The 23879-nt window shown below is 42.3% G+C and overlaps 9 protein-coding genes and 1 pseudogene across 9 annotated transcripts; all 10 read right to left on the bottom strand.

The window, feature by feature from the left end:
• Window positions 1-958: 958 nt before the first annotated feature.
• LOC124047812 (heat shock protein 30-like) lies at window positions 959-1603 on the bottom strand. The gene has a single exon (XM_046368127.1). It carries the CDS (start codon window positions 1601-1603, stop codon window positions 959-961), a length of 645 nt encoding a protein of 214 aa, XP_046224083.1.
• Window positions 1604-2635: 1032 nt separating this feature from the next.
• LOC124047811 (heat shock protein 30-like) lies at window positions 2636-3440 on the bottom strand. Its single transcript, XM_046368125.1, has one exon. The coding sequence runs from the start codon at window positions 3398-3400 to the stop codon at window positions 2756-2758; it is 645 nt and encodes a 214-aa protein (XP_046224081.1). The 5' UTR covers window positions 3401-3440; the 3' UTR covers window positions 2636-2755.
• A 1110-nt stretch (window positions 3441-4550) lies between these two features.
• Window positions 4551-5236, bottom strand: LOC124047810 (heat shock protein 30-like). Its single transcript, XM_046368124.1, has one exon. The coding sequence runs from the start codon at window positions 5194-5196 to the stop codon at window positions 4552-4554; it is 645 nt and encodes a 214-aa protein (XP_046224080.1). The 5' UTR covers window positions 5197-5236; the 3' UTR covers window position 4551.
• Window positions 5237-6344: 1108 nt separating this feature from the next.
• LOC124047809 (heat shock protein 30-like) lies at window positions 6345-7030 on the bottom strand. Its single transcript, XM_046368123.1, has one exon. It carries the CDS (start codon window positions 6988-6990, stop codon window positions 6346-6348), a length of 645 nt encoding a protein of 214 aa, XP_046224079.1. The 5' UTR covers window positions 6991-7030; the 3' UTR covers window position 6345.
• A 44-nt stretch (window positions 7031-7074) lies between these two features.
• On the bottom strand, window positions 7075-8786 carry LOC124047665 (annotated as a pseudogene).
• A 1153-nt stretch (window positions 8787-9939) lies between these two features.
• LOC124047808 (heat shock protein 30-like) lies at window positions 9940-10624 on the bottom strand. Its single transcript, XM_046368122.1, has one exon. The coding sequence runs from the start codon at window positions 10582-10584 to the stop codon at window positions 9940-9942; it is 645 nt and encodes a 214-aa protein (XP_046224078.1). The 5' UTR covers window positions 10585-10624.
• A 1541-nt stretch (window positions 10625-12165) lies between these two features.
• On the bottom strand, window positions 12166-18221 carry LOC124048008 (heat shock protein 30-like). Its single transcript, XM_046368367.1, has 2 exons — window positions 17940-18221; window positions 12166-12576 (listed from the first exon to the last, which is right to left on the bottom strand). The coding sequence occupies exons 1-2, from the start codon at window positions 18174-18176 to the stop codon at window positions 12166-12168; spliced, it is 648 nt and encodes a 215-aa protein (XP_046224323.1). The 5' UTR covers window positions 18177-18221.
• Window positions 18222-19327: 1106 nt separating this feature from the next.
• Window positions 19328-20013, bottom strand: LOC124047807 (heat shock protein 30-like). Its single transcript, XM_046368121.1, has one exon. The coding sequence runs from the start codon at window positions 19971-19973 to the stop codon at window positions 19329-19331; it is 645 nt and encodes a 214-aa protein (XP_046224077.1). The 5' UTR covers window positions 19974-20013; the 3' UTR covers window position 19328.
• A 990-nt stretch (window positions 20014-21003) lies between these two features.
• LOC124047806 (heat shock protein 30) lies at window positions 21004-21809 on the bottom strand. Its single transcript, XM_046368120.1, has one exon. The coding sequence runs from the start codon at window positions 21767-21769 to the stop codon at window positions 21125-21127; it is 645 nt and encodes a 214-aa protein (XP_046224076.1). The 5' UTR covers window positions 21770-21809; the 3' UTR covers window positions 21004-21124.
• Window positions 21810-22920: 1111 nt separating this feature from the next.
• On the bottom strand, window positions 22921-23606 carry LOC124047805 (heat shock protein 30-like). The gene has a single exon (XM_046368118.1). The coding sequence runs from the start codon at window positions 23564-23566 to the stop codon at window positions 22922-22924; it is 645 nt and encodes a 214-aa protein (XP_046224074.1). The 5' UTR covers window positions 23567-23606; the 3' UTR covers window position 22921.
• Between the last annotated feature and the right edge of the window lie 273 nt (window positions 23607-23879).

Below are 23879 nucleotides of genomic sequence, written 5' to 3'. Positions count from 1 at the left end.
CTTCTAAATCAGGTAGTTCAGTAACAAGCTGGATGGAGTCTACAGTCCTGAGATATTAGTGGTGCTGTACTTAAAGCAGGTCACCTATTATTGCTTTCACTGATGAATGATTCACTTAACTTAAATATATTTATGACTTTTAAAAGTATTTTGAATCATATTGCTTTTGACATTTACAGTATTGATGGATCATTAGCAATGCATATTCTGTAACATGCAATAGTATCAGCAAAGTGGAACAAAATTGGACCAAAGATCACAAGCTACGTTTTAAAGAGTTTTCACCACAGGCGTCACTGCAAGAAAGGTCCAAATGTAATTGAACACATTCTAAAATAATCCACGGAGAAATCATCTTTTTTAGAAAGAAATTCAGATTGTACAGCGTTATGAAATTGGTCATGTGTCGATTTTATGTTCCTATAACATTGTTGAAAACTGATTTTTTGATGTTGTCTGGCATTATGTTTATCATATATGTACGTATGTTTTTTGATAACTAAAAACAATATTTTCTAGTTGTGGAAACTATTCACTCACATTCAATGATCTAAAACAGGACACTTGCTCAAAAAGGTCTACATTGCAAATCCTGACAAGTCCACATGACATTTGTTTTCAGAAGTCAGGTTTATAAACATGTCATAAACATGTTAGAATCAGAACATTTTCAGGAGAGCTTTTTGAAAATTGAATTTATTGAAAATGATCATTGAAAAATTTCAGGCCAGTGAGCCTTTTGGAAAGTTAACTTTTGATGAGAGATAGATAATGGTCATTATTTTGATATCCATTGAATAGATCATAACAACTGCAAAATTCTGTTTTTTATTTATTTTATTGATTAGGTTAAAAAGCATATCATATTGATTGTAATAAGATATGAAATGTAAATGCATACAGTCTCAAAACATGAAAAATATGTATTAGAAAATGTCTCATCCAGTGAAATAAAAAATCAGTCCTCATGTGAAATGCTGTTCTCTTGTTTCTTCTGTGTGTCGGTGATGCTTCCCTCTGTCTTTGACAGGAATTGTGAGGTTTCCACATCCAGGCTACAGTTGATGGGAACCACTCTCTCTGCCACCTCCTCCTCACCAGATAATGGATTCTTTGGTGCCTGAATGTGGAGTTTCCCGTCATGAGCCAGGGAGCAGGTGACTGTCTCAGGATTCACCTTTTCAGGCAGATCAAACTCTTGTCTGAACTCTTGGCATCTGTAAGAGTAGGAGCCTTCCCCATCATCCAGCTTCTTCTCTGTCTTCCCACTGACTTTCAGCTTCCTGCCCACCTGCTTGACAGACAGCTCCTCTGGGGAAAAGTCTTTAGTGTCCAGTGTCAGGGCAAAGCCCTCTCCATCTTTATCCAGCTTGTAGGAGACTGGTTGGATTGTCAAAGAGGATGGGACATTGTCCAACTCTTCAAAGATCTGCTGCTGGAGATTTGCCATCAGCTCCAGACTGCTCTTGATCTCTTTCAGGTTTCTCTGCAGTAGATCCTGCTGGCTGAGAAGAGGTCGGACCTCTGGCCATAGACTGCGCACAGGCCAGTAGAAGTACATCAATGGGCTGAGGGAAGACTGGAATCCTCGGGAACACAGCATCTTCAGTCAATTTTGAGTGTTGAGTCTTGTGTGTTCAGTGTTGGATGTATTGGTTTCTGTCTCGGCAGGGGGAGTTTCACAGCTTTTATATGCTGCCACTTGGAGCTCCAGTGTCTTCAGGAACTTTCCTGTCATTGCCACAGTTCTCCACTGGGTGACACACTGCAGGGAAGTGGTGATGTCACTCCAGCCAGCTTCTAAATCAGGTAGTTCAGTAACAAGCTGGATGGAGTCTACAGTCCTGAGATATTAGTGGTGCTGTACTTAAAGCAGGTCACCTATTATTGCTTTCACTGATGAATGATTCACTTAACTTAAATATATTTATGACTTTTAAAAGTATTTTGAATCATATTTATTTTGACATTTACAGTATTGATGGATCATTAGCAATGCATATTCTGTAACATGCAATAGTATCAGCAAAGTGGAACAAAATTGGACCAAAGATCACAAGCTACGTTTTAAAGAGTTTTCACCACAGGCGTCACTGCAAGAAAGGTCCAAATGTAATTGAACACATTCTAAAATAATCCACGGAGAAATCATCTTTTTTAGAAAGAAATTCAGATTGTACAGCGTTATGAAATTGGTCATGTGTCGATTTTATGTTCCTATAACATTGTTGAAAAATGATTTTTTGATGTTGTCTGGCATTATGTTTATCATATATGTACGTATGTTTTTTAATAACTAAAAACAATATTTTCTAGTTGTGGAAACTATTCACTCACATTCAATGATCTAAAACAGGACACTTGCTCAAAAAGGTCTACATTGCAAATCCTGACAAGTCCACATGACATTTGTTTTCAGAAGTCAGGTTTATAAACATGTCATAAACATGTTAGAATCAGAACATTTTCAGGAGAGCTTTTTGAAAATTGAATTTATTGAAAATGATAATGGAAATATTTCAGGCCAGTGAGCCTTTTGGAAAGTTAACTTTTGATGAGAGATAGATAATGGTCATTATTTTGATATCCATTGAAGAGATCATAACAACTGCAAAATTCTGATTTTTTATATATTTTATTGATTAAATTAAAAAGCATATCATATTGATTGTTACAAGATATGAAATGTAAATGCATACAGTCTCAAAACATGAAAAATATGTATTAGAAAATGTCTCATCCAGTGAAATAAAAATCAGTCCTCATGTGAAACGCTGTGCTCTTGTTTCTTCTGTGTGTCGGTGATGCTTCCCTCTGTCTTTGACAGGAATTGTGAGGTTTCCACATCCAGGCTACAGTTGATGGGAACCACTCTCTCTGCCACCTCCTCCTCACCAGATAATGGATTCTTTGGTGCCTGAATGTGGAGTTTCCCGTCATGAGCCAGGGAGCAGGTGACTGTCTCAGGATTCACCTTTTCAGGCAGATCAAACTCTTGTCTGAACTCTTGGCATCTGTAAGAGTAGGAGCCTTCCCCATCATCCAGCTTCTTCTCTGTCTTCCCACTGACTTTCAGCTTCCTGCCCACCTGCTTGACAGACAGCTCCTCTGGGGAAAAGTCTTTAGTGTCCAGTGTCAGGGCAAAGCCCTCTCCATCTTTATCCAGCTTGTAGGAGACTGGTTGGATGGTCAAAGAGGATGGGACATTGTCCAACTCTTCAAAGATCTGCTGCTGGAGATTTGCCATCAGCTCCAGACTGCTCTTGATCTCTAGCAGGTTTCTCTGCAGTAGATCCCGCTGGCTGAGAAGAGGTCGGACCTCTGGCCATAGACTGCGCACAGGCCAGTAGAAGTCCATCAATGGGCTGAGGGAAGACTGGAATCCTCGGGAACACAGCATCTTCAGTCAATGTTGAGTGTTGAGTCTTGTGTGTTCAGTGTTGGATGTATTGGTTTCTGTCTCGGCAGGGAGAGTTTCACAGCTTTTATATGCTGCCACTTGGAGCTCCAGTGTCTTCAGGAACTTTCCTGTCATTGCCACAGTTCTCCACTGGGTGACACATTGCAGGGAAGTGGTGATGTCACTCCAGCCAGCTTCTAAATCAGGTAGTTCAGTAACAAGCTGGATGGTGTCTACAGTCCTGAGATATTAGTGGTGCTGTACTTAAAGCAGGTCACCTATTATTGCTTTCACTGATGAATGATTCACTTAACTTAAATATATTTATGACTTTTAAAAGTATTTTGAATCATATTGCTTTTGACATTTACAGTATTGATGGATCATTAGCAATGCATATTCTGTAACATGCAATAGTATCAGCAAAGTGGAACAAAATTGGACCAAAGATCACAAGCTACGTTTTAAAGAGTTTTCACCACAGGCGTCACTGCAAGAAAGGTCCAAATGTAATTGAACACATTCTAAAATAATCCACGGAGAAATCATCTTTTTTAGAAAGAAATTCAGATTGTACAGCGTTATGAAATTGGTCATGTGTCGATTTTATGTTCCTATAACATTGTTGAAAACTGATTTTTTGATGTTGTCTGGCATTATGTTTATCATATATGTACGTATGTTTTTTAATAACTAAAAACAATATTTTCTAGTTGTGGAAACTATTCACTCACATTCAATGATCTAAAACAGGACACTTGCTCAAAAAGGTCTACATTGCAAATCCTGACAAGTCCACATGACATTTGTTTTCAGAAGTCAGGTTTATAAACATGTCATAAACATGTTAGAATCAGAACATTTTCAGGAGAGCTTTTTGAAAATTGAATTTATTGAAAATGATCATTGAAATATTTCAGGCCAGTGAGCCTTTTGGAAAGTTAACTTTTGATGAGAGATAGATAAAGGTCATTATGTTGATATCCATTGAAGAGATCATAACAACTGCAAAATTCTGATTTTTGTATATTTTATTGATTAAGTTAAAAAGCATATCATATTGATTGTTACAAGATATGAAATGTAAATGCATACAGTCTCAAAACATGAAAAATATGTATTAGAAAATGTCTCATCCAGTGAAATAAAAATCAGTCCTCATGTGAAACGCTGTTCTCTTGTTTCTTCTGTGTGTCGGTGATGCTTCCCTCTGTCTTTGACAGGAATTGTGAGGTTTCCACATCCAGGCTACAGTTGATGGGAACCACTCTCTCTGCCACCTCCTCCTCACCAGATAATGGATTCTTTGGTGCCTGAATGTGGAGTTTCCCGTCATGAGCCAGGGAGCAGGTGACTGTCTCAGGATTCACCTTTTCAGGCAGATCAAACTCTTGTCTGAACTCTTGGCATCTGTAAGAGTAGGAGCCTTCCCCATCATCCAGCTTCTTCTCTGTCTTCCCACTGACTTTCAGCTTCCTGCCCACCTGCTTGACAGACAGCTCCTCTGGGGAAAAGTCTTTAGTGTCCAGTGTCAGGGCAAAGCCCTCTCCATCTTTATCCAGCTTGTAGGAGACTGGTTGGATTGTCAAAGAGGATGGGACATTGTCCAACTCTTCAAAGATCTGCTGCTGGAGATTTGCCATCAGCTCCAGACTGCTCTTGATCTCTAGCAGGTTTCTCTGCAGTAGATCCCGCTGGCTGAGAAGAGGTCGGACCTCTGGCCATAGACTGCGCACAGGCCAGTAGAAGTCCATCAATGGGCTGAGGGAAGACTGGAATCCTCGGGAACACAGCATCTTCAGTCAATGTTGAGTGTTGAGTCTTGTGTGTTCAGTGTTGGATGTATTGGTTTCTGTCTCGGCAGGGGAGTTTCACAGCTTTTATATGCTGCCACTTGGAGCTCCAGTGTCTTCAGGAACTTTCCTGTCATTGCCACAGTTCTCCACTGGGTGACACACTGCAGGGAAGTGGTGATGTCACTCCAGCCAGCTTCTAAATCAGGTAGTTCAGTAACAAGCTGGATGGAGTCTACAGTCCTGAGATATTAGTGGTGCTGTACTTAAAGCAGGTCACCTATTATTGCTTTCACTGATGAATGATTCACTTAACTTAAATATATTTATGACTTTTAAAAGTATTTTGAATCATATTGCTTTTGACATTTACAGTATTGATGGATCATTAGCAATGCATATTCTGTAACATGCAATAGTATCAGCAAAGTGGAACAGAATTGGACCAAAGATCACAAGCTACGTTTTAAAGAGTTTTCACCACAGGTGTCACTGCAAGAAAGGTCCAAATGTAATTGAACACATTCTAAAATAATCCACGGAGAAATCATCTTTTTTTAGAAAGAAATTCAGATTGTACAGCGTTATGAAATTGGACGTGTCGATTTTATGTGCCTATAACATTGTTGAAAACTGATTTTTTGATGTTGTCTGGCATTATGTTTATCATATATGTACGTATGTTTTTTGATAACTAAAAACAATATTTTCTAGTTGTGGAAACTATTCACTCACATTCAATGATTTAAAACAGGACACTTGCTCAAAAAGGTCTACATTGCAAATCCTGACAAGTCCACATGACATTTGTTTTCAGAAGTCAGGTTTATAAACATGTCATAAACATGTTAGAATCAGAACATTTTCAGGAGAGCTTTTTGAAAATTGAATTTATTGAAAATGATCATTGAAAAATTTCAGGCCAGTGAGCCTTTTGGAAAGTTAACTTTTGATGAGAGATAGATAAAGGTCATTATGTTGATATCCATTGAAGAGATCATAACAACTGCAAAATTCTGATTTTTTTATATTTTATTGATTAAGTTAAAAAGCATATCATATTGATTGTTACAAGATATGAAATGTAAATGCATACAGTCTCAAAACATGAAAAATATGTATTAGAAAATGTCTCATCCAGTGAAATAAAAATCAGTCCTCATGTGAAACGCTGTTCTCTTGTTTCTTCTGTGTGTCGGTGATGCTTCCCTCTGTCTTTGACAGGAATTGTGAGGTTTCCACATCCAGGCTACAGTTGATGGGAACCACTCTCTCTGCCACCTCCTCCTCACCAGATAATGGATTCTTTGGTGCCTGAATGTGGAGTTTCCCGTCATGAGCCAGGGAGCAGGTGACTGTCTCAGGATTCACCTTTTCAGGCAGATCAAACTCTTGTCTGAACTCTTGGCATCTGTAAGAGTAGGAGCCTTCCCCATCATCCAGCTTCTTCTCTGTCTTCCCACTGACTTTCAGCTTCCTGCCCACCTGCTTGACAGACAGCTCCTCTGGGGAAAAGTCTTTAGTGTCCAGTGTCAGGGCAAAGCCCTCTCCATCTTTATCCAGCTTGTAGGAGACTGGTTGGATTGTCAAAGAGGATGGGACATTGTCCAACTCTTCAAAGATCTGCTGCTGGAGATTTTCCATCAGCTCCAGACTGCTCTTGATCTCTAGCAGGTTTCTCTGCAGTAGATCCCGCTGGCTGAGAAGAGGTCGGACCTCTGGCCATAGACTGCGCACAGGCCAGTAGAAGTCCATCAATGGGCTGAGGGAAGACTGGAATCCTCGGGAACACAGCATCTTCAGTCAATGTTGAGTGTTGAGTCTTGTGTGTTCAGTGTTGGATGTATTGGTTTCTGTCTCGGCAGGGGAGTTTCACAGCTTTTATATGCTGCCACTTGGAGCTCCAGTGTCTTCAGGAACTTTCCTGTCATTGCCACAGTTCTCCACTGGGTGACACACTGCAGGGAAGTGGTGATGTCACTCCAGCCAGCTTCTAAATCAGGTAGTTCAGTAACAAGCTGGATGGAGTCTACAGTCCTGAGATATTAGTGGTGCTGTACTTAAAGCAGGTCACCTATTATTGCTTTCACTGATGAATGATTCACTTAACTTAAATATATTTATGACTTTTAAAAGTATTTTGAATCATATTGCTTTTGACATTTACAGTATTGATGGATCATTAGCAATGCATATTCTGTAACATGCAATAGTATCAGCAAAGTGGAACAAAATTGGACCAAAGATCACAAGCTACGTTTTAAAGAGTTTTCACCACAGGCGTCACTGCAAGAAAGGTCCAAATGTAATTGAACACATTCTAAAATAATCCACGGAGAAATCATCTTTTTTAGAAAGAAATTCAGATTGTACAGCGTTATGAAATTGGTCATGTGTCGATTTTATGTGCCTATAACATTGTTGAAAACTGATTTTTTGATGTTGTCTGGCATTATGTTTATCATATATGTACGTATGTTTTTTGATAACTAAAAACAATATTTTCTAGTTGTGGAAACTATTCACTCACATTCAATGATTTAAAACAGGACACTTGCTCAAAAAGGTCTACATTGCAAATCCTGACAAGTCCACATGACATTTGTTTTCAGAAGTCAGGTTTATAAACATGTCATAAACATGTTAGAATCAGAACATTTTCAGGAGAGCTTTTTGAAAATTGAATTTATTGAAAATGATCAATGAAAAATTTCAGGCCAGTGAGCCTTTTGGAAAGTTAACTTTTGATGAGAGATAGATAATGGTCATTATTTTGATATCCATTGAATAGATCATAACAACTGCAAAATTCTGTTTTTTTATTTATTTTATTGATTAGGTTAAAAAGCATATCATATTGATTGTAATAAGATATGAAATGTAAATGCATACAGTCTCAAAACATGAAAAATATGTATTAGAAAATGTCTCATCCAGTGAAATAAAAAAACAGTCCTCATGTGAAATGCTGTTCTCTTGTTTCTTCTGTGTGTCGGTGATGCTTCCCTCTGTCTTTGACAGGAATTGTGAGGTTTCCACATCCAGGCTACAGTTGATGGGAACCACTCTCTCTGCCACCTCCTCCTCACCAGATAATGGATTCTTTGGTGCCTGAATGTGGAGTTTCCCGTCATGAGCCAGGGAGCAGGTGACTGTCTCAGGATTCACCTTTTCAGGCAGATCAAACTCTTGTCTGAACTCTTGGCATCTGTAAGAGTAGGAGCCTTCCCCATCATCCAGCTTCTTCTCTGTCTTCCCACTGACTTTCAGCTTCCTGCCCACCTGCTTGACAGACAGCTCCTCTGGGGAAAAGTCTTTAGTGTCCAGTGTCAGGGCATAGCCCTCTCCATCTTTATCCAGCTTGTAGGAGACTGGTTGGATTGTCAAAGAGGATGGGACATTGTCCAACTCTTCAAAGATCTGTGCTGGAGATTTGCCATCAGCTCCAGACTGCTCTTGATCTCTAGCAGGTTTCTCTGCAGTAGATCCTGCTGGCTGAGAAGAGGTCGGACCTCTGGCCATAGACTGCGCACAGGCCAGTAGAAGTACATCAATGGGCTGAGGGAAGACTGGAATCCTCGGGAACACAGCATCTTCAGTCAATGTTGAGTGTTGAGTCTTGTGTGTTCAGTGTTGGATGTATTGGTTTCTGTCTCGGCAGGGGGAGTTTCACAGCTTTTATATGCTGCCACTTGGAGCTCCAGTGTCTTCAGGAACTTTCCTGTCATTGCCACAGTTCTCCACTGGGTGACACACTGCAGGGAAGTGGTGATGTCACTCCAGCCAGCTTCTAAATCAGGTAGTTCAGTAACAAGCTGGATGGAGTCTACAGTCCTGAGATATTAGTGGTGCTGTACTTAAAGCAGGTCACCTATTATTGCTTTCACTGATGAATGATTAACTTAACTTAAATATATTTATGACTTTTAAAAGTATTTTGAATCATATTGCTTTTGACATTTACAGTATTGATGGATCATTAGCAATGCATATTCTGTAACATGCAATAGTATCAGCAAAGTGGAACAGAATTGGACCAAAGATCACAAGCTACGTTTTAAAGAGTTTTCACCACAGGTGTCACTGCAAGAAAGGTCCAAATGTAATTGAACACATTCTAAAATAATCCACGGAGAAATCATCTTTTTTAGAAAGAAATTCAGATTGTACAGCGTTATGAAATTGGACGTGTCGATTTTATGTTCCTATAACATTGTTGAAAACTGATTTTTTGATGTTGTCTGGCATTATGTTTATCATATATGTACGTATGTTTTTTGATAACTAAAAACAATATTTTCTAGTTGTGGAAACTATTCACTCACATTCAATGATTTAAAACAGGACACTTGCTCAAAAAGGTCTACATTGCAAATCCTGACAAGTCCACATGACATTTGTTTTCAGAAGTCAGGTTTATAAACATGTCATAAACATGTTAGAATCAGAACATTTTCAGGAGAGCTTTTTGAAAATTGAATTTATTGAAAATGATCATTGAAAAATTTCAGGCCAGTGAGCCTTTTGGAAAGTTAACTTTTGATGAGAGATAGATAATGGTCATTATTTTGATATACATTAAATAGTTCATAACAACTGCAAAATTCTGTTTTTTTTTTAATATTTTATTGATTAGGTTAAAAAGCATATCATATTGATTGTAATAAGATATGAAATGTAAATGCATACAGTCTCAAAACATGAAAAATATGTATTAGAAAATGTCTCATCCAGTGAAATAAAAAATCAGTCCTCATGTGAAACGCTGTTCTCTTGTTTCTTCTGTGTGTCGGTGATGCTTCCCTCTGTCTTTGACAGGAATTGTGAGGTTTCCACATCCAGGCTACAGTTGATGGGAACCACTCTCTCTGCCACCTCCTCCTCACCAGATAATGGATTCTTTGGTGCCTGAATGTGGAGTTTCCCGTCATGAGCCAGGGAGCAGGTGACTGTCTCAGGATTCACCTTTTCAGGCAGATCAAACTCTTGTCTGAACTCTTGGCATCTGTAAGAGTAGGAGCCTTCCCCATCATCCAGCTTCTTCTCTGTCTTCCCACTGACTTTCAGCTTCCTGCCCACCTGCTTGACAGACAGCTCCTCTGGGGAAAAGTCTTTAGTGTCCAGTGTCAGGGCAAAGCCCTCTCCATCTTTATCCAGCTTGTAGGAGACTGGTTGGATTGTCAAAGAGAATGGGACATTGTCCAACTCTTCAAAGATCTGCTGCTGGAGATTTGCCATCAGCTCCAGACTGCTCTTGATCTCTAGCAGGTTTCTCTGCAGTAGATCCCGCTGGCTGAGAAGAGGTCGGACCTCTGGCCATAGACTGCGCACAGGCCAGTAGAAGTCCATCAATGGGCTGAGGGAAGACTGGAATCCTCGGGAACACAGCATCTTCAGTCAATGTTGAGTGTTGAGTCTTGTGTGTTCAGTGTTGGATGTATTGGTTTCTGTCTCGGCAGGGGAGTTTCACAGCTTTTATATGCTGCCACTTGGAGCTCCAGTGTCTTCAGGAACTTTCCTGTCATTGCCACAGTTCTCCACTGGGTGACACACTGCAGGGAAGTGGTGATGTCACTCCAGCCAGCTTCTAAATCAGGTAGTTCAGTAACAAGCTGGATGGAGTCTACAGTCCTGAGATATTAGTGGTGCTGTACTTAAAGCAGGTCACCTATTATTGCTTTCACTGATGAATGATTCACTTAACTTAAATATATTTATGACTTTTAAAAGTATTTTGAATCATATTGCTTTTGACATTTAGAGTATTGATGGATCATTAGCAATGCATATTCTGTAACATGCAATAGTATCAGCAAAGTGGAACAGAATTGGACCAAAGATCACAAGCTACGTTTTAAAGAGTTTTCACCACAGGCGTCACTGCAAGAAAGGTCCAAATGTAATTGAACACATTCTAAAATAATCCACGGAGAAATCATCTTTTTTAGAAAGAAATTCAGATTGTACAGCGTTATGAAATTGGACGTGTCGATTTTATGTTCCTATAACATTGTTGAAAACTGATTTTTTGATGTTGTCTGGCATTATGTTTATCATATATGTACGTATGTTTTTTGATAACTAAAAACAATATTTTCTAGTTGTGGAAACTATTCACTCACATTCAATGATTTAAAACAGGACACTTGCTCAAAAAGGTCTACATTGCAAATCCTGACAAGTCCACATGACATTTGTTTTCAGAAGTCAGGTTTATAAACATGTCATAAACATGTTAGAATAAGAACATTTTCAGGAGAGCTTTTTGAAAATTGAATTTATTGAAAATGATAATTGAACAATTGTCACGCCTTGGTCATTGTATTTTGTGTTTTTGTTATATGTTTGGGTAGGCCAGGGTTTGACATGGGTTTATATGTTGTGTTTCGTATTGGGGTTTGTATTATTTGGGATCGCGGCTGATTAGGGGTGTTGTTAGGCTTGGCTGCCTGAGACGATTCTCAATTAGAGTCAGGTGCTTATCGTTGTCTCTGATTGGGAACCGTATTTAGGCAGCCTGAGTTTCGCTTTGTATTTCGTGGGTGATTGTACCTGTCTCTGTGTTGTAGTCACCAGATAGGCTGTAATTAGTTTCACGTTCCGTTCTGTTGTTTTTGTATTTAGTTTCAGTTATTTCATGTACCGCGTTTTTCATTCATTAAAGTCACGAGTAACCAACATGCTGCATTTCGGTCCGACCCTCTTCTTTCAACAGACGAACGCCGTTACAACAATTTAAGGCCAGTGAGCCTTTTGGAAAGTTAACTTTTGTTGAGAGATAGATAATGGTCATTATGTTGATATCCATTGAAGAGATCATAACAACTGCAAAATTCTGAATTTTTTTATATTTTATTGATTAAATTAAAAAGCATATCATATTGATTGTTACAAGATATGAAATGTAAATGCATACAGTCTCAAAACATGAAAAATATGTATTAGAAAATGTCTCATCCAGTGAAATAAAAATCAGTCCTCATGTGAAACGCTGTTCTCTTGTTTCTTCTGTGTGTCGGTGATGCTTTCCTCTGTCTTTGACAGGAATTGTGAGGTTTCCACATCCAGGCTACAGTTGATGGGAACCACTCTCTCTGCCACCTCCTCCTCACCAGATAATGGATTCTTTGGTGCCTGAATGTGGAGTTTCCCGTCATGAGCCAGGGAGCAGGTGACTGTCTCAGGATTCACCTTTTCAGACAGATCAAACTCTTGTCTGAACTCTTGGCATCTGTAAGAGTAGGAGCCTTCCCCATCATCCAGCTTCTTCTCTGTCTTCCCACTGACTTTCAGCTTCCTGCCCACCTGCTTGACAGACAGCTCCTCTGGGGAAAAGTCTTTAGTGTCCAGTGTCAGGGCAAAGCCCTCTCCATCTTTATCCAGCTTGTAGGTGTCATGCAGGTGAAAGAGGACCCAAAAGCGACTTGGCGAAAACAGAGTCTTTAATCCAGTAAAGTAAATACAATCAAAAAAACACAACTTTCACTCGAAAAGACGAGGACAAACTGGAGACTCGATCTTGAACAGCAGGTGAACAGCAGGTTGCCTCGGGAAGGCACTTGAACCAAACAGACTCAGACACCTGCTCACCACGCAGCATCTGAGGAAAACACGACACGACAGGGCGATACACAAACACAGCACGGTTAATTCTAGACAAGGAACCGACAGGGCAGAAACGAATAACAAGGAGAGAAATAGGGACTCTAATCAGGGAAAAGGATCGGGAACAGGTGTGGGAAGGCTAAATGATGATTAGGGGAATAGGAACAGCTGGGAGCAGGAACGGAACGATAGAGAGAAGAGAGAGCGAGAGAGTGAGAGAGGGAGGGGGAGAGAGAGGGATAGAAAGAGGGAAAGAACCTAATAAGACCAGCAGAGGGAAACGAATAGAATGGGGAGCACAGGGACAAGACATGATAATAAATGACAAAACATGACAGTACCCCCCACTCACCGAGCGCCTCCTGGCGCACTCGAGGAGGAATCCTGGCGGCAACGGAGGAAATCATCAATGAGTGAACGGTCCAGCACGTCCCGAGACGGAACCCAACTCCTCTCCTCAGGACCGTAACCCTCCCAATCCACTAAGTATTGGTGACCCCGTCCCCGAGAACGCATGTCCATGATCTTATGTACCTTGTAAATAGGTGCGCTCTCGACAAGGACGGGAGGGGGGAGGGAAGACGAACGGGGTGCGAAGAAAGGGCTTAACACAGGAGACATGGAAGACAGGATGGACGCGACGAAGATGTCGCGGAAGAAGCAGTCGCACAGCGACAGGATTGACGACCTGGGAGACACGGAACGGACCAATGAACCGCGGAGTCAACTTACGAGAAGCTGTCGTAAGAGGAAGGTTGCGAGTGGAAAGCCACACTCTCTGGCCGCAACAATACCTTGGACTCTTAATCCTGCGTTTATTGGCGGCTCTCACAGTCTGTGCCCTGTAACGGCAAAGTGCAGACCTCACCCTCCTCCAGGTGCGCTCACAACGTTGGACAAACGCTTGAGCGGAGGGAACGCTGGACTCGGCAAGCTGGGATGAGAACAGAGGAGGCTGGTAACCCAGACTACTCTGAAACGGAGATAACCCGGTAGCAGACGAAGGAAGCGAATTGTGAGCGTATTCTGCCCAGGGGAGCTGTTCTGCCCAAGACGCGGGGTTTCTGAAAGAAAGGCTGCGTAGTATGCGACCAATCGTCTGATTGGCCCTCTCTGCTTGACCGTTAGACTGGGGATGAAACCCGGAAGAGAGACTGACGGACGCACCAATCAAACGACAGAACTCCCTCCAAAACTGTGACGTGAATTGCGGGCCTCTGTCTGAAACGGCGTCTAACGGGAGGCCATGAATTCTGAATACATTCTCGATAATGATTTGTGCCGTCTCCTTAGCGGAAGGAAGTTTAGCGAGGGAATGAAATGTGCCGCCTTAGAGAACCTATCGACAACCGTAAGAATCACAGTCTTCCCCGCAGACAAAGGCAGACCGGTAATGAAGTCTAGGGCGATGTGAGACCATGGTCGAGAAGGAATGGGGAGCGGTCTGAGACGACTGGCAGGAGGAGAGTTACCCGACTTAGTCTGCGCGCAGTCCGAACAAGCAGCCACGAAACGGCGCGTGTCACGCTCCTGAGTCGGCCACCAAAAGCGCTGGCGAATAGACGCAAGAGTGCCTCGAACACCGGGATGACCAGCTAACTTGGCAGAGTGAGCCCACTGAAGAACAGCCAGAAGAGTGGAAACAGGAACGAAAAGGAGGTTACTAGGGCAAGCGCGCGGCGACGCAGTGTGCGTGAGTGCTTGCTTAACCTGTCTTTCAATTCCCCAGACTGTTAACCCGACAACACGCCCATAAGGAAGAATCCCCTCGGGATCAGTAGAAGCCACAGAAGAACTAAACAGACGGGATAAGGCATCAGGCTTGGTGTTCTTGCTACCCGGACGGTAAGAAATCACAAACTCGAAACGAGCGAAAAACAACGCCCAACGAGCTTGACGGGCATTAAGTCGTTTGGCAGAACGGATGTACTCAAGGTTCTTATGGTCTGTCCAAACGACAAAAGGAACGGTCGCCCCCTCCAACCACTGTCGCCATTCGCCTAGGGCTAAGCGGATGGCGAGCAGTTCACGGTTACCCACATCATAGTTGCGCTCAGATGGCGACAGGCGATGAGAAAAATAAGCGCAGGGATGAACCTTATCGTCAAACTGGAAGCGCTGGGATAGAATGGCTCCCACGCCTACCTCTGAAGCGTCAACCTCGACAATGAATTGTCTAGTGACGTCAGGAGTAACGAGGATAGGAGCGGACGTAAAACGTTCTTTTAGAAGATCAAAAGCTCCCTGGGCGGAACCGGACCACTTAAAACACGTCTTGACAGAAGTAAGAGCTGTGAGAGGGGCAGCAACTTGACCGAAATTACGAATGAAACGCCGATAGAAATTAGCGAAACCTAAAAAGCGCTGCAACTCGACACGTGACCTTGGAACGGGCCAATCACTGACAGCTTGGACCTTAGCGGAATCCATCTGAATGCCTTCAGCGGAAATAACGGAACCGAGAAAAGTAACGGAGGAGACATGAAAAGAGCACTTCTCAGCCTTTACGTAGAGACAATTCTCTAAAAGGCGCTGTAGAACACGTCGAACGTGCTGAACATGAATCTCGAGTGACGGGGAAAAAATCAGGATATCGTCAAGATAGACAAAAACAAAGATGTTCAGCATGTCTCTCAGAACATCATTAACTAATGCCTGAAAAACAGCTGGCGCATTGGCGAGACCAAACGGCAGAACCCGGTACTCAAAATGCCCTAACGGAGTGTTAAACGCCGTTTTCCACTCGTCCCCCTCTCTGATGCGCACGAGATGGTAAGCGTTACGAAGGTCCAACTTAGTAAAGCACCTGGCTCCCTGCAGAATCTCGGAGGCTGATGACATAAGGGGAAGCGGATAACGATTCTTAACCGTTATGTCATTCAGCCCTCGATAATCCACGCAGGGGCGCAGAGTACCGTCCTTCTTCTTAACAAAAAAAGAACCCCGCCCCGGCCGGAGAGGAAGAAGGCACTATGGTACCGGCGTCAAGAGACACAGACAAATAATCCTCGAGAGCCTTACGTTCGGGAGCCGACAGAGAGTATAGTCTACCCCGAGGAGGAGTGGTCCCCGGAAGGAGATCAATACTACAATCATACGACCGGTGAGGAGGAAGGGAGTTGGCTCGGGACCGACTGAAGACCGTGCGCAGATCATGATATTCCTCCGGCACTCCTGTCAAATCGCCAGGTTCCTCCTGAGAAGTAGGGACAGAAGAAACGGGAGGGATGGCAGACATTAAACACTTCACATGACAAGAAACGTTCCAGGATAGGATAGAATTACTAGACCAATTGATTATGACATACTAGCCAGGGATGACCCAAAACAACAGGTGTAAACGGTGAACGAAAAATCAAAAAAGAAATAGTCTCACTGTGGTTACCAGATACTGTGAGGGTTAAAGGTAGTGTCTCAAATCTGATACTGGGAAGATGACTACCATCTAAGGCGAACATGGGCGTAGGCTTCTCTAACTCTCTGAAAGGAATGTCATGTTTCCGAACCCATGCTTCGTCCATGAAACAACCCTCAGCCCCAGAGTCTATCAAGGCACTACATGTAGCACCCGAACCGGTCCAGCGTAGATGGACCGACAAAGTAGTACAGGATTTTGATGGAGAGACTTGACTAGTTGCGCTCACCTGTAGCCCTCCGCTTACAGATGAGCTCTGGCTTTTACTGGACATGAATTAACAAAATGTCCAGCAACTCCGCAATAGAGGCACAGGCGGTTGGTGATCCTCCGTTCCCTCTCCTTAGTCGAGATGCGAATCCCTCCCAGCTGCATGGGCTCAGTCTCTGAGCCAGAGGAGGGAGATGGTTGCGATGCGGAGCAGGAAAACACCGTTGATGCGAGCTCTCTTCCACGAGCCCGGTGACGAAGATCTACCCGTCGTTCTATGCGGATGGCGAGAGCAATCAAAGAGTCCACATCTGAAGGAACCTCCCGGGAGAGAATCTCATCCTTAACCACTGCGTGGAGTCCCTCCAGAAAACGAGCGAGCAGCGCCGGCTCGTTCCACTCACTAGAGGCAGCAAGAGTGCGAAACTCAATAGAATAATCCGTTATGGACCGTTCACCTTGGCATAGGGAAGCCAGGGCCCTAGAAGCCTCCCTACCAAAAACTGAACGGTCAAAAACCCGAATCATCTCCTCTTTAAAGTTCTGGTACTTGTTAGAGCAATCAGCCCTTGCCTCCCAGATAGCTGTGCCCCATTCTCGAGCCCGGCCAGTAAGGAGTGAAATGACGTAAGCAACCCGAGCTCTCTCTCTAGAGTATGTGTTGGGTTGGAGAGAGAACACAATCTCACACTGCGTGAGAAAGGAGCGGCACTCAGTGGGCTGCCCGGAGTAGCAAGGTGGGTTATTAACCCTAGGTTCTGGAGGCTCGGCAGGCCAGGAAGTAACAGGTGGCACGAGACGAAGACTCTGGAACTGTCCAGAGAGGTCGGAAACCTGAGCGGCCAGGTTCTCCACGGCATGGCGAGCAGCAGACAATTCCTGCTCGTGTCTGCCGAGCATGGCTCCTTGGATCTCGACGGCAGTGTAACGAGCGTCTGAAGTCGCTGGGTCCATTCCTTGGTCGGTTCCTTCTGTCATGCAGGTGAAAGAGGACCCAAAAGCGACTTGGCGAAAACAGAGTCTTTAATCCAGTAAAGTAAATACAATCAAAAAACACAACTTTCACTCGAAAAGACGAGGACAAACTGGAGACTCGATCTTGAACAGCAGGTGAACAGCAGGTTGCCTCGGGAAGGCACTTGAACCAAACAGACTCAGACACCTGCTCACCACGCAGCATCTGAGGAAAACACGACACGACAGGGCGATACACAAACACAGCACGGTGAATTCTAGACAAGGAACCGACAGGGCAGAAACGAATAACAAGGAGAGAAATAGGGACTCTAATCAGGGAAAAGGATCGGGAACAGGTGTGGGAAGGCTAAATGATGATTAGGGGAATAGGAACAGCTGGGAGCAGGAACGGAACGATAGAGAGAAGAGAGAGCGAGAGAGTGAGAGAGGGAGGGGGAGAGAGAGGGATAGAAAGAGGGAAAGAACCTAATAAGACCAGCAGAGGGAAACGAATAGAATGGGGAGCACAGGGACAAGACATGATAATAAATGACAAAACATGACAGTAGGAGACTGGTTGGATGGTCAAAGAGGATGGGACATTGTCCAACTCTTCAAAGATCTGCTGCTGGAAATTTGCCATCAGCTCCAGACTGCTCTTGATCTCTAGCAGGTTTCTCTGCAGTAGATCCCGCTGGCTGAGAAGAGGTCGGACCTCTGGCCATAGACTGCGCACAGGCCAGTAGAAGTCCATCAATGGGCTGAGGGAAGACTGGAATCCTCGGGAACACAGCATCTTCAGTCAATGTTGAGTGTTGAGTCTTGTGTGTTCAGTGTTGGATGTATTGGTTTCTGTCTCGGCAGGGGGAGTTTCACAGCTTTTATATGCTGCCACTTGGAGCTCCAGTGTCTTCAGGAACTTTCCTGTCATTGCCACAGTTCTCCACTGGGTGACACATTGCAGGGAAGTGGTGATGTCACTCCAGCCAGCTTCTAAATCAGGTAGTTCAGTAACAAGCTGGATGGAGTCTACAGTCCTGAGATATTAGTGGTGCTGTACTTAAAGCAGGTCACCTATTATTGCTTTCACTGATGAATGATTCACTTAACTTAAATATATTTATGACTTTTAAAAGTATTTTGAATCATATTTATTTTGACATTTACAGTATTGATGGATCATTAGCAATGCATATTCTGTAACATGCAATAGTATCAGCAAAGTGGAACAAAATTGGACCAAAGATCACAAGCTACGTTTTAACGAGTTTTCACCACAGGCGTCACTGCAAGAAAGGTCCAAATGTAATTGAACACATTCTAAAATAATCCACGGAGAAATCATATTTTTTAGAAAGAAATTCAGATTGTACAGCGTTATGAAATTGGTCATGTGTCGATTTTATGTTCCTATAACATTGTTGAAAACTGATTTTTTGATGTTGTCTGGCATTATGTTTATCATATATTTACGTATGTTTTTTAATAACTAAAAACAATATTTTCTAGTTGTGGAAACTATTCACTCACATTCAATGATCTAAAACAGGACACTTGCTCAAAAAGGTCTACATTGCAAATCCTGACAAGTCCACATGACATTTGTTTTCAGAAGTCAGGTTTATAAACATGTCATAAACATGTTAGAATCAGAACATTTTCAGGAGAGCTTTTTGAAAATTGAATTTATTGAAAATGATAATGGAACAATTTCAGGCCAGTGAGCCTTTTGGAAAGTTAACTTTTGATGAGAGATAGATAATGGTCATTATTTTGATATCCATTGAAGAGATCATAACAACTGCAAAATTCTGATTTTTTATATTTTTTATTGATTAGGTTAAAAAGCATATCATATTGATTGTTACAAGATATGAAATGTAAATACATACAGTCTCAAAACATGAAAAATATGTATTAGAAAATGTCTCATCCAGTGAAATAAAAATCAGTCCTCATGTGAAACGCTGTTCTCTTGTTTCTTCTGTGTGTCGGTGATGCTTCCCTCTGTCTTTGACAGGAATTGTGAGGTTTCCACATCCAGGCTACAGTTGATGGGAACCACTCTCTCTGCCACCTCCTCCTCACCAGATAATGGATTCTTTGGTGCCTGAATGTGGAGTTTCCCGTCATGAGCCAGGGAGCAGGTGACTGTCTCAGGATTCACCTTTTCAGGCAGATCAAACTCTTGTCTGAACTCTTGGCATCTGTAAGAGTAGGAGCCTTCCCCATCATCCAGCTTCTTCTCTGTCTTCCCACTGACTTTCAGCTTCCTGCCCACCTGCTTGACAGACAGCTCCTCTGGGGAAAAGTCTTTAGTGTCCAGTGTCAGGGCAAAGCCCTCTCCATCTTTATCCAGCTTGTAGGAGACTGGTTGGATTGTCAAAGAGGATGGGACATTGTCCAACTCTTCAAAGATCTGCTGCTGGAGATTTGCCATCAGCTCCAGACTGCTCTTGATCTCTAGCAGGTTTCTCTGCAGTAGATCCCGCTGGCTGAGAAGAGGTCGGACCTCTGGCCATAGACTGCGCACAGGCCAGTAGAAGTCCATCAATGGGCTGAGGGAAGACTGGAATCCTCGGGAACACAGCATCTTCAGTCAATGTTGAGTGTTGAGTCTTGTGTGTTCAGTGTTGGATGTATTGGTTTCTGTCTCGGCAGGGGAGTTTCACAGCTTTTATATGCTGCCACTTGGAGCTCCAGTGTCTTCAGGAACTTTCCTGTCATTGCCACAGTTCTCCACTGGGTGACACACTGCAGGGAAGTGGTGATGTCACTCCAGCCAGCTTCTAAATCAGGTAGTTCAGTAACAAGCTGGATGGAGTCTACAGTCCTGAGATATTAGTGGTGCTGTACTTAAAGCAGGTCACCTATTATTGCTTTCACTGATGAATGATTAACTTAACTTAAATATATTTATGACTTTTAAAAGTATTTTGAATCATATTGCTTTTGACATTTACAGTATTGATGGATCATTAGCAATGCATATTCTGTAACATGCAATAGTATCAGCAAAGTGGAACAAAATTGGACCAAAGATCACAAGCTACGTTTTAAAGAGTTTTCACCACAGGTGTCACTGCAAGAAAGGTCCAAATGTAATTGAACACATTCTAAAATAATCCACGGAGAAATCATCTTTTTTAGAAAGAAATTCAGATTGTACAGCGTTATGAAATTGGTCATGTGTCGATTTTATGTTCCTATAACATTGTTGAAAACTGATTTTTTGATGTTGTCTGGCATTATGTTTATCATATATGTACGTATGTTTTTTGATAACTAAAAACAATATTTTCTAGTTGTGGAAACTATTCACTCACATTCAATGATTTAAAACAGGACACTTGCTCAAAAAGGTCTACATTGCAAATCCTGACAAGTCCACATGACATTTGTTTTCAGAAGTCAGGTTTATAAACATGTCATAAACATGTTAGAATCAGAACATTTTCAGGAGAGCTTTTTGAAAATTGAATTTATTGAAAATGATCATTGAAAAATTTCAGGCCAGTGAGCCTTTTGGAAAGTTAACTTTTGATGAGAGATAGATAATGGTCATTATTTTGATATCCATTGAATAGATCATAACAACTGCAAAATTCTGATTTTTTAAATATTTTATTGATTAAATTAAAAAGCATATCATATTGATTGTTATAAGATATGAAATGTAAATGCATACAGTCTCAAAACATGAAAAATATGTATTAGAAAATGTCTCATCCAGTGAAATAAAAATCAGTCCTCATGTGAAATGCTGTTCTCTTGTTTCTTCTGTGTGTCGGTGATGCTTCCCTCTGTCTTTGACAGGAATTGTGAGGTTTCCACATCCAGGCTACAGTTGATGGGAACCACTCTCTCTGCCACCTCCTCCTCACCAGATAATGGATTCTTTGGTGCCTGAATGTGGAGTTTCCCGTCATGAGCCAGGGAGCAGGTGACTGTCTCAGGATTCACCTTTTCAGGCAGATCAAACTCTTGTCTGAACTCTTGGCATCTGTAAGAGTAGGAGCCTTCCCCATCATCCAGCTTCTTCTCTGTCTTCCCACTGACTTTCAGCTTCCTGCCCACCTGCTTGACAGACAGCTCCTCTGGGGAAAAGTCTTTAGTGTCCAGTGTCAGGGCAAAGCCCTCTCCATCTTTATCCAGCTTGTAGGAGACTGGTTGGATTGTCAAAGAGGATGGGACATTGTCCAACTCTTCAAAGATCTGCTGCTGGAGATTTGCCATCAGCTCCAGACTGCTCTTGATCTCTAGCAGGTTTCTCTGCAGTAGATCCCGCTGGCTGAGAAGAGGTCGGACCTCTGGCCATAGACTGCGCACAGGCCAGTAGAAGTCCATCAATGGGCTGAGGGAAGACTGGAATCCTCGGGAACACAGCATCTTCAGTCAATGTTGAGTGTTGAGTCTTGTGTGTTCAGTGTTGGATGTATTGGTTTCTGTCTCGGCAGGGGAGTTTCACAGCTTTTATATGCTGCCACTTGGAGCTCCAGTGTCTTCAGGAACTTTCCTGTCATTGCCACAGTTCTCCACTGGGTGACACACTGCAGGGAAGTGGTGATGTCACTCCAGCCAGCTTCTAAATCAGGTAGTTCAGTAACAAGCTGGATGGAGTCTACAGTCCTGAGATATTAGTGGTGCTGTACTTAAAGCAGGTCACCTATTATTGCTTTCACTGATGAATGATTCACTTAACTTAAATATATTTATGACTTTTAAAAGTATTTTGAATCATATTGCTTTTGACATTTACAGTATTGATGGATCATTAGCAATGCATATTCTGTAACATGCAATAGTATCAGCAAAGTGGAACAGAATTGGACCAAAGATCACAAGCTACGTTTTAAAGAGTTTTCACCACAGGTGTCACTGCAAGAAAGGTCCAAATGTAATTGAACACATTCTAAAATAATCCACGGAGAAATCATCTTTTTTAGAAAGAAATTCAGATTGTACAGCGTTATGAAATTGGTCATGTGTCGATTTTATGTTCCTATAACATTGTTGAAAACTGATTTTTTGATGTTGTCTGGCATTATGTTTATCATATATGTACGTATGTTTTTTGATAACTAAAAACAATATTTTCTAGTTGTGGAAACTATTCACTCACATTCAATGATTTAAAACAGGACACTTGCTCAAAAAGGTCTACATTGCAAATCCTGACAAGTCCACATGACATTTGTTTTCAGAAGTCAGGTTTATAAACATGTCATAAACATGTTAGAATCAGAACATTTTCAGGAGAGCTTTTTGAAAATTGAATTTATTGAAAATGATCATTGAAAAATTTCAGGCCAGTGAGCCTTTTGGAAAGTTAACTTTTGATGAGAGATAGATAATGGTCATTATTTTGATATCCATTGAATAGATCATAACAACTGCAAAATTCTGATTTTTTTAAATATTTTATTGATTAGGTTAAAAAGCATATCATATTGATTGTTATAAGATATGAAATGTAAATGCATACAGTCTCAAAACATGAAAAATATGTATTAGAAAATGTCTCATCCAGTGAAATAAAAATCAGTCCTCATGTGAAACGCTGTTCTCTTGTTTCTTCTGTGTGTCGGTGATGCTTCCCTCTGTCTTTGACAGGAATTGTGAGGTTTCCACATCCAGGCTACAGTTGATGGGAACCACTCTCTCTGCCACCTCCTCCTCACCAGATAATGGATTCTTTGGTGCCTGAATGTGGAGTTTCCCGTCATGAGCCAGGGAGCAGGTGACTGTCTCAGGATTCACCTTTTCAGGCAGATCAAACTCTTGTCTGAACTCTTGGCATCTGTAAGAGTAGGAGCCTTCCCCATCATCCAGCTTCTTCTCTGTCTTCCCACTGACTTTCAGCTTCCTGCCCACCTGCTTGACAGACAGCTCCTCTGGGGAAAAGTCTTTAGTGTCCAGTGTCAGGGCAAAGCCCTCTCCATCTTTATCCAGCTTGTAGGAGACTGGTTGGATTGTCAAAGAGGATGGGACATTGTCCAACTCTTCAAAGATCTGCTGCTGGAGATTTGCCATCAGCTCCAGACTGCTCTTGATCTCTAGCAGGTTTCTCTGCAGTAGATCCCGCTGGCTGAGAAGAGGTCGGACCTCTGGCCATAGACTGCGCACAGGCCAGTAGAAGTCCATCAATGGGCTGAGGGAAGACTGGAATCCTCGGGAACACAGCATCTTCAGTCAATGTTGAGTGTTGAGTCTTGTGTGTTCAGTGTTGGATGTATTGGTTTCTGTCTCGGCAGGGGAGTTTCACAGCTTTTATATGCTGCCACTTGGAGCTCCAGTGTCTTCAGGAACTTTCCTGTCATTGCCACAGTTCTCCACTGGGTGACACACTGCAGGGAAGTGGTGATGTCACTCCAGCCAGCTTCTAAATCAGGTAGTTCAGTAACAAGCTGGATGGAGTCTACAGTCCTGAGATATTAGTGGTGCTGTACTTAAAGCAGGTCACCTATTATTGCTTTCACTGATGAATGATTAACTTAAC

This window comes from Oncorhynchus gorbuscha, linkage group LG11, assembly GCF_021184085.1.
Source record: "Oncorhynchus gorbuscha isolate QuinsamMale2020 ecotype Even-year linkage group LG11, OgorEven_v1.0, whole genome shotgun sequence".
Taxonomy (NCBI): Eukaryota; Metazoa; Chordata; class Actinopteri; order Salmoniformes; family Salmonidae; genus Oncorhynchus; species Oncorhynchus gorbuscha.
This window is presented reverse-complemented; position numbering and strand designations above follow the sequence as displayed.

What these genes read in the sequence shown, in the direction of transcription:
- LOC124047812 (XM_046368127.1), bottom strand. Translation starts at nt 1,603, where the DNA reads ATGCTGTGTTCCCGAGGATTCCAGTCTTCCCTCAGCCCATTGATGTAC.
- LOC124047811 (XM_046368125.1), bottom strand. Translation starts at nt 3,400, where the DNA reads ATGCTGTGTTCCCGAGGATTCCAGTCTTCCCTCAGCCCATTGATGGAC.
- LOC124047810 (XM_046368124.1), bottom strand. Translation starts at nt 5,196, where the DNA reads ATGCTGTGTTCCCGAGGATTCCAGTCTTCCCTCAGCCCATTGATGGAC.
- LOC124047809 (XM_046368123.1), bottom strand. Translation starts at nt 6,990, where the DNA reads ATGCTGTGTTCCCGAGGATTCCAGTCTTCCCTCAGCCCATTGATGGAC.
- LOC124047808 (XM_046368122.1), bottom strand. Translation starts at nt 10,584, where the DNA reads ATGCTGTGTTCCCGAGGATTCCAGTCTTCCCTCAGCCCATTGATGGAC.
- LOC124048008 (XM_046368367.1), bottom strand. Translation starts at nt 18,176, where the DNA reads ATGCTGTGTTCCCGAGGATTCCAGTCTTCCCTCAGCCCATTGATGGAC. An exon ending in AACCAGTCTCCTACTGTCAT is followed by an intron (nt 12,577 to 17,939) that starts GTTTTGTCATTT and finishes GACACCTACAAG; the next exon opens with CTGGATAAAGATGGAGAGGG.
- LOC124047807 (XM_046368121.1), bottom strand. Translation starts at nt 19,973, where the DNA reads ATGCTGTGTTCCCGAGGATTCCAGTCTTCCCTCAGCCCATTGATGGAC.
- LOC124047806 (XM_046368120.1), bottom strand. Translation starts at nt 21,769, where the DNA reads ATGCTGTGTTCCCGAGGATTCCAGTCTTCCCTCAGCCCATTGATGGAC.
- LOC124047805 (XM_046368118.1), bottom strand. Translation starts at nt 23,566, where the DNA reads ATGCTGTGTTCCCGAGGATTCCAGTCTTCCCTCAGCCCATTGATGGAC.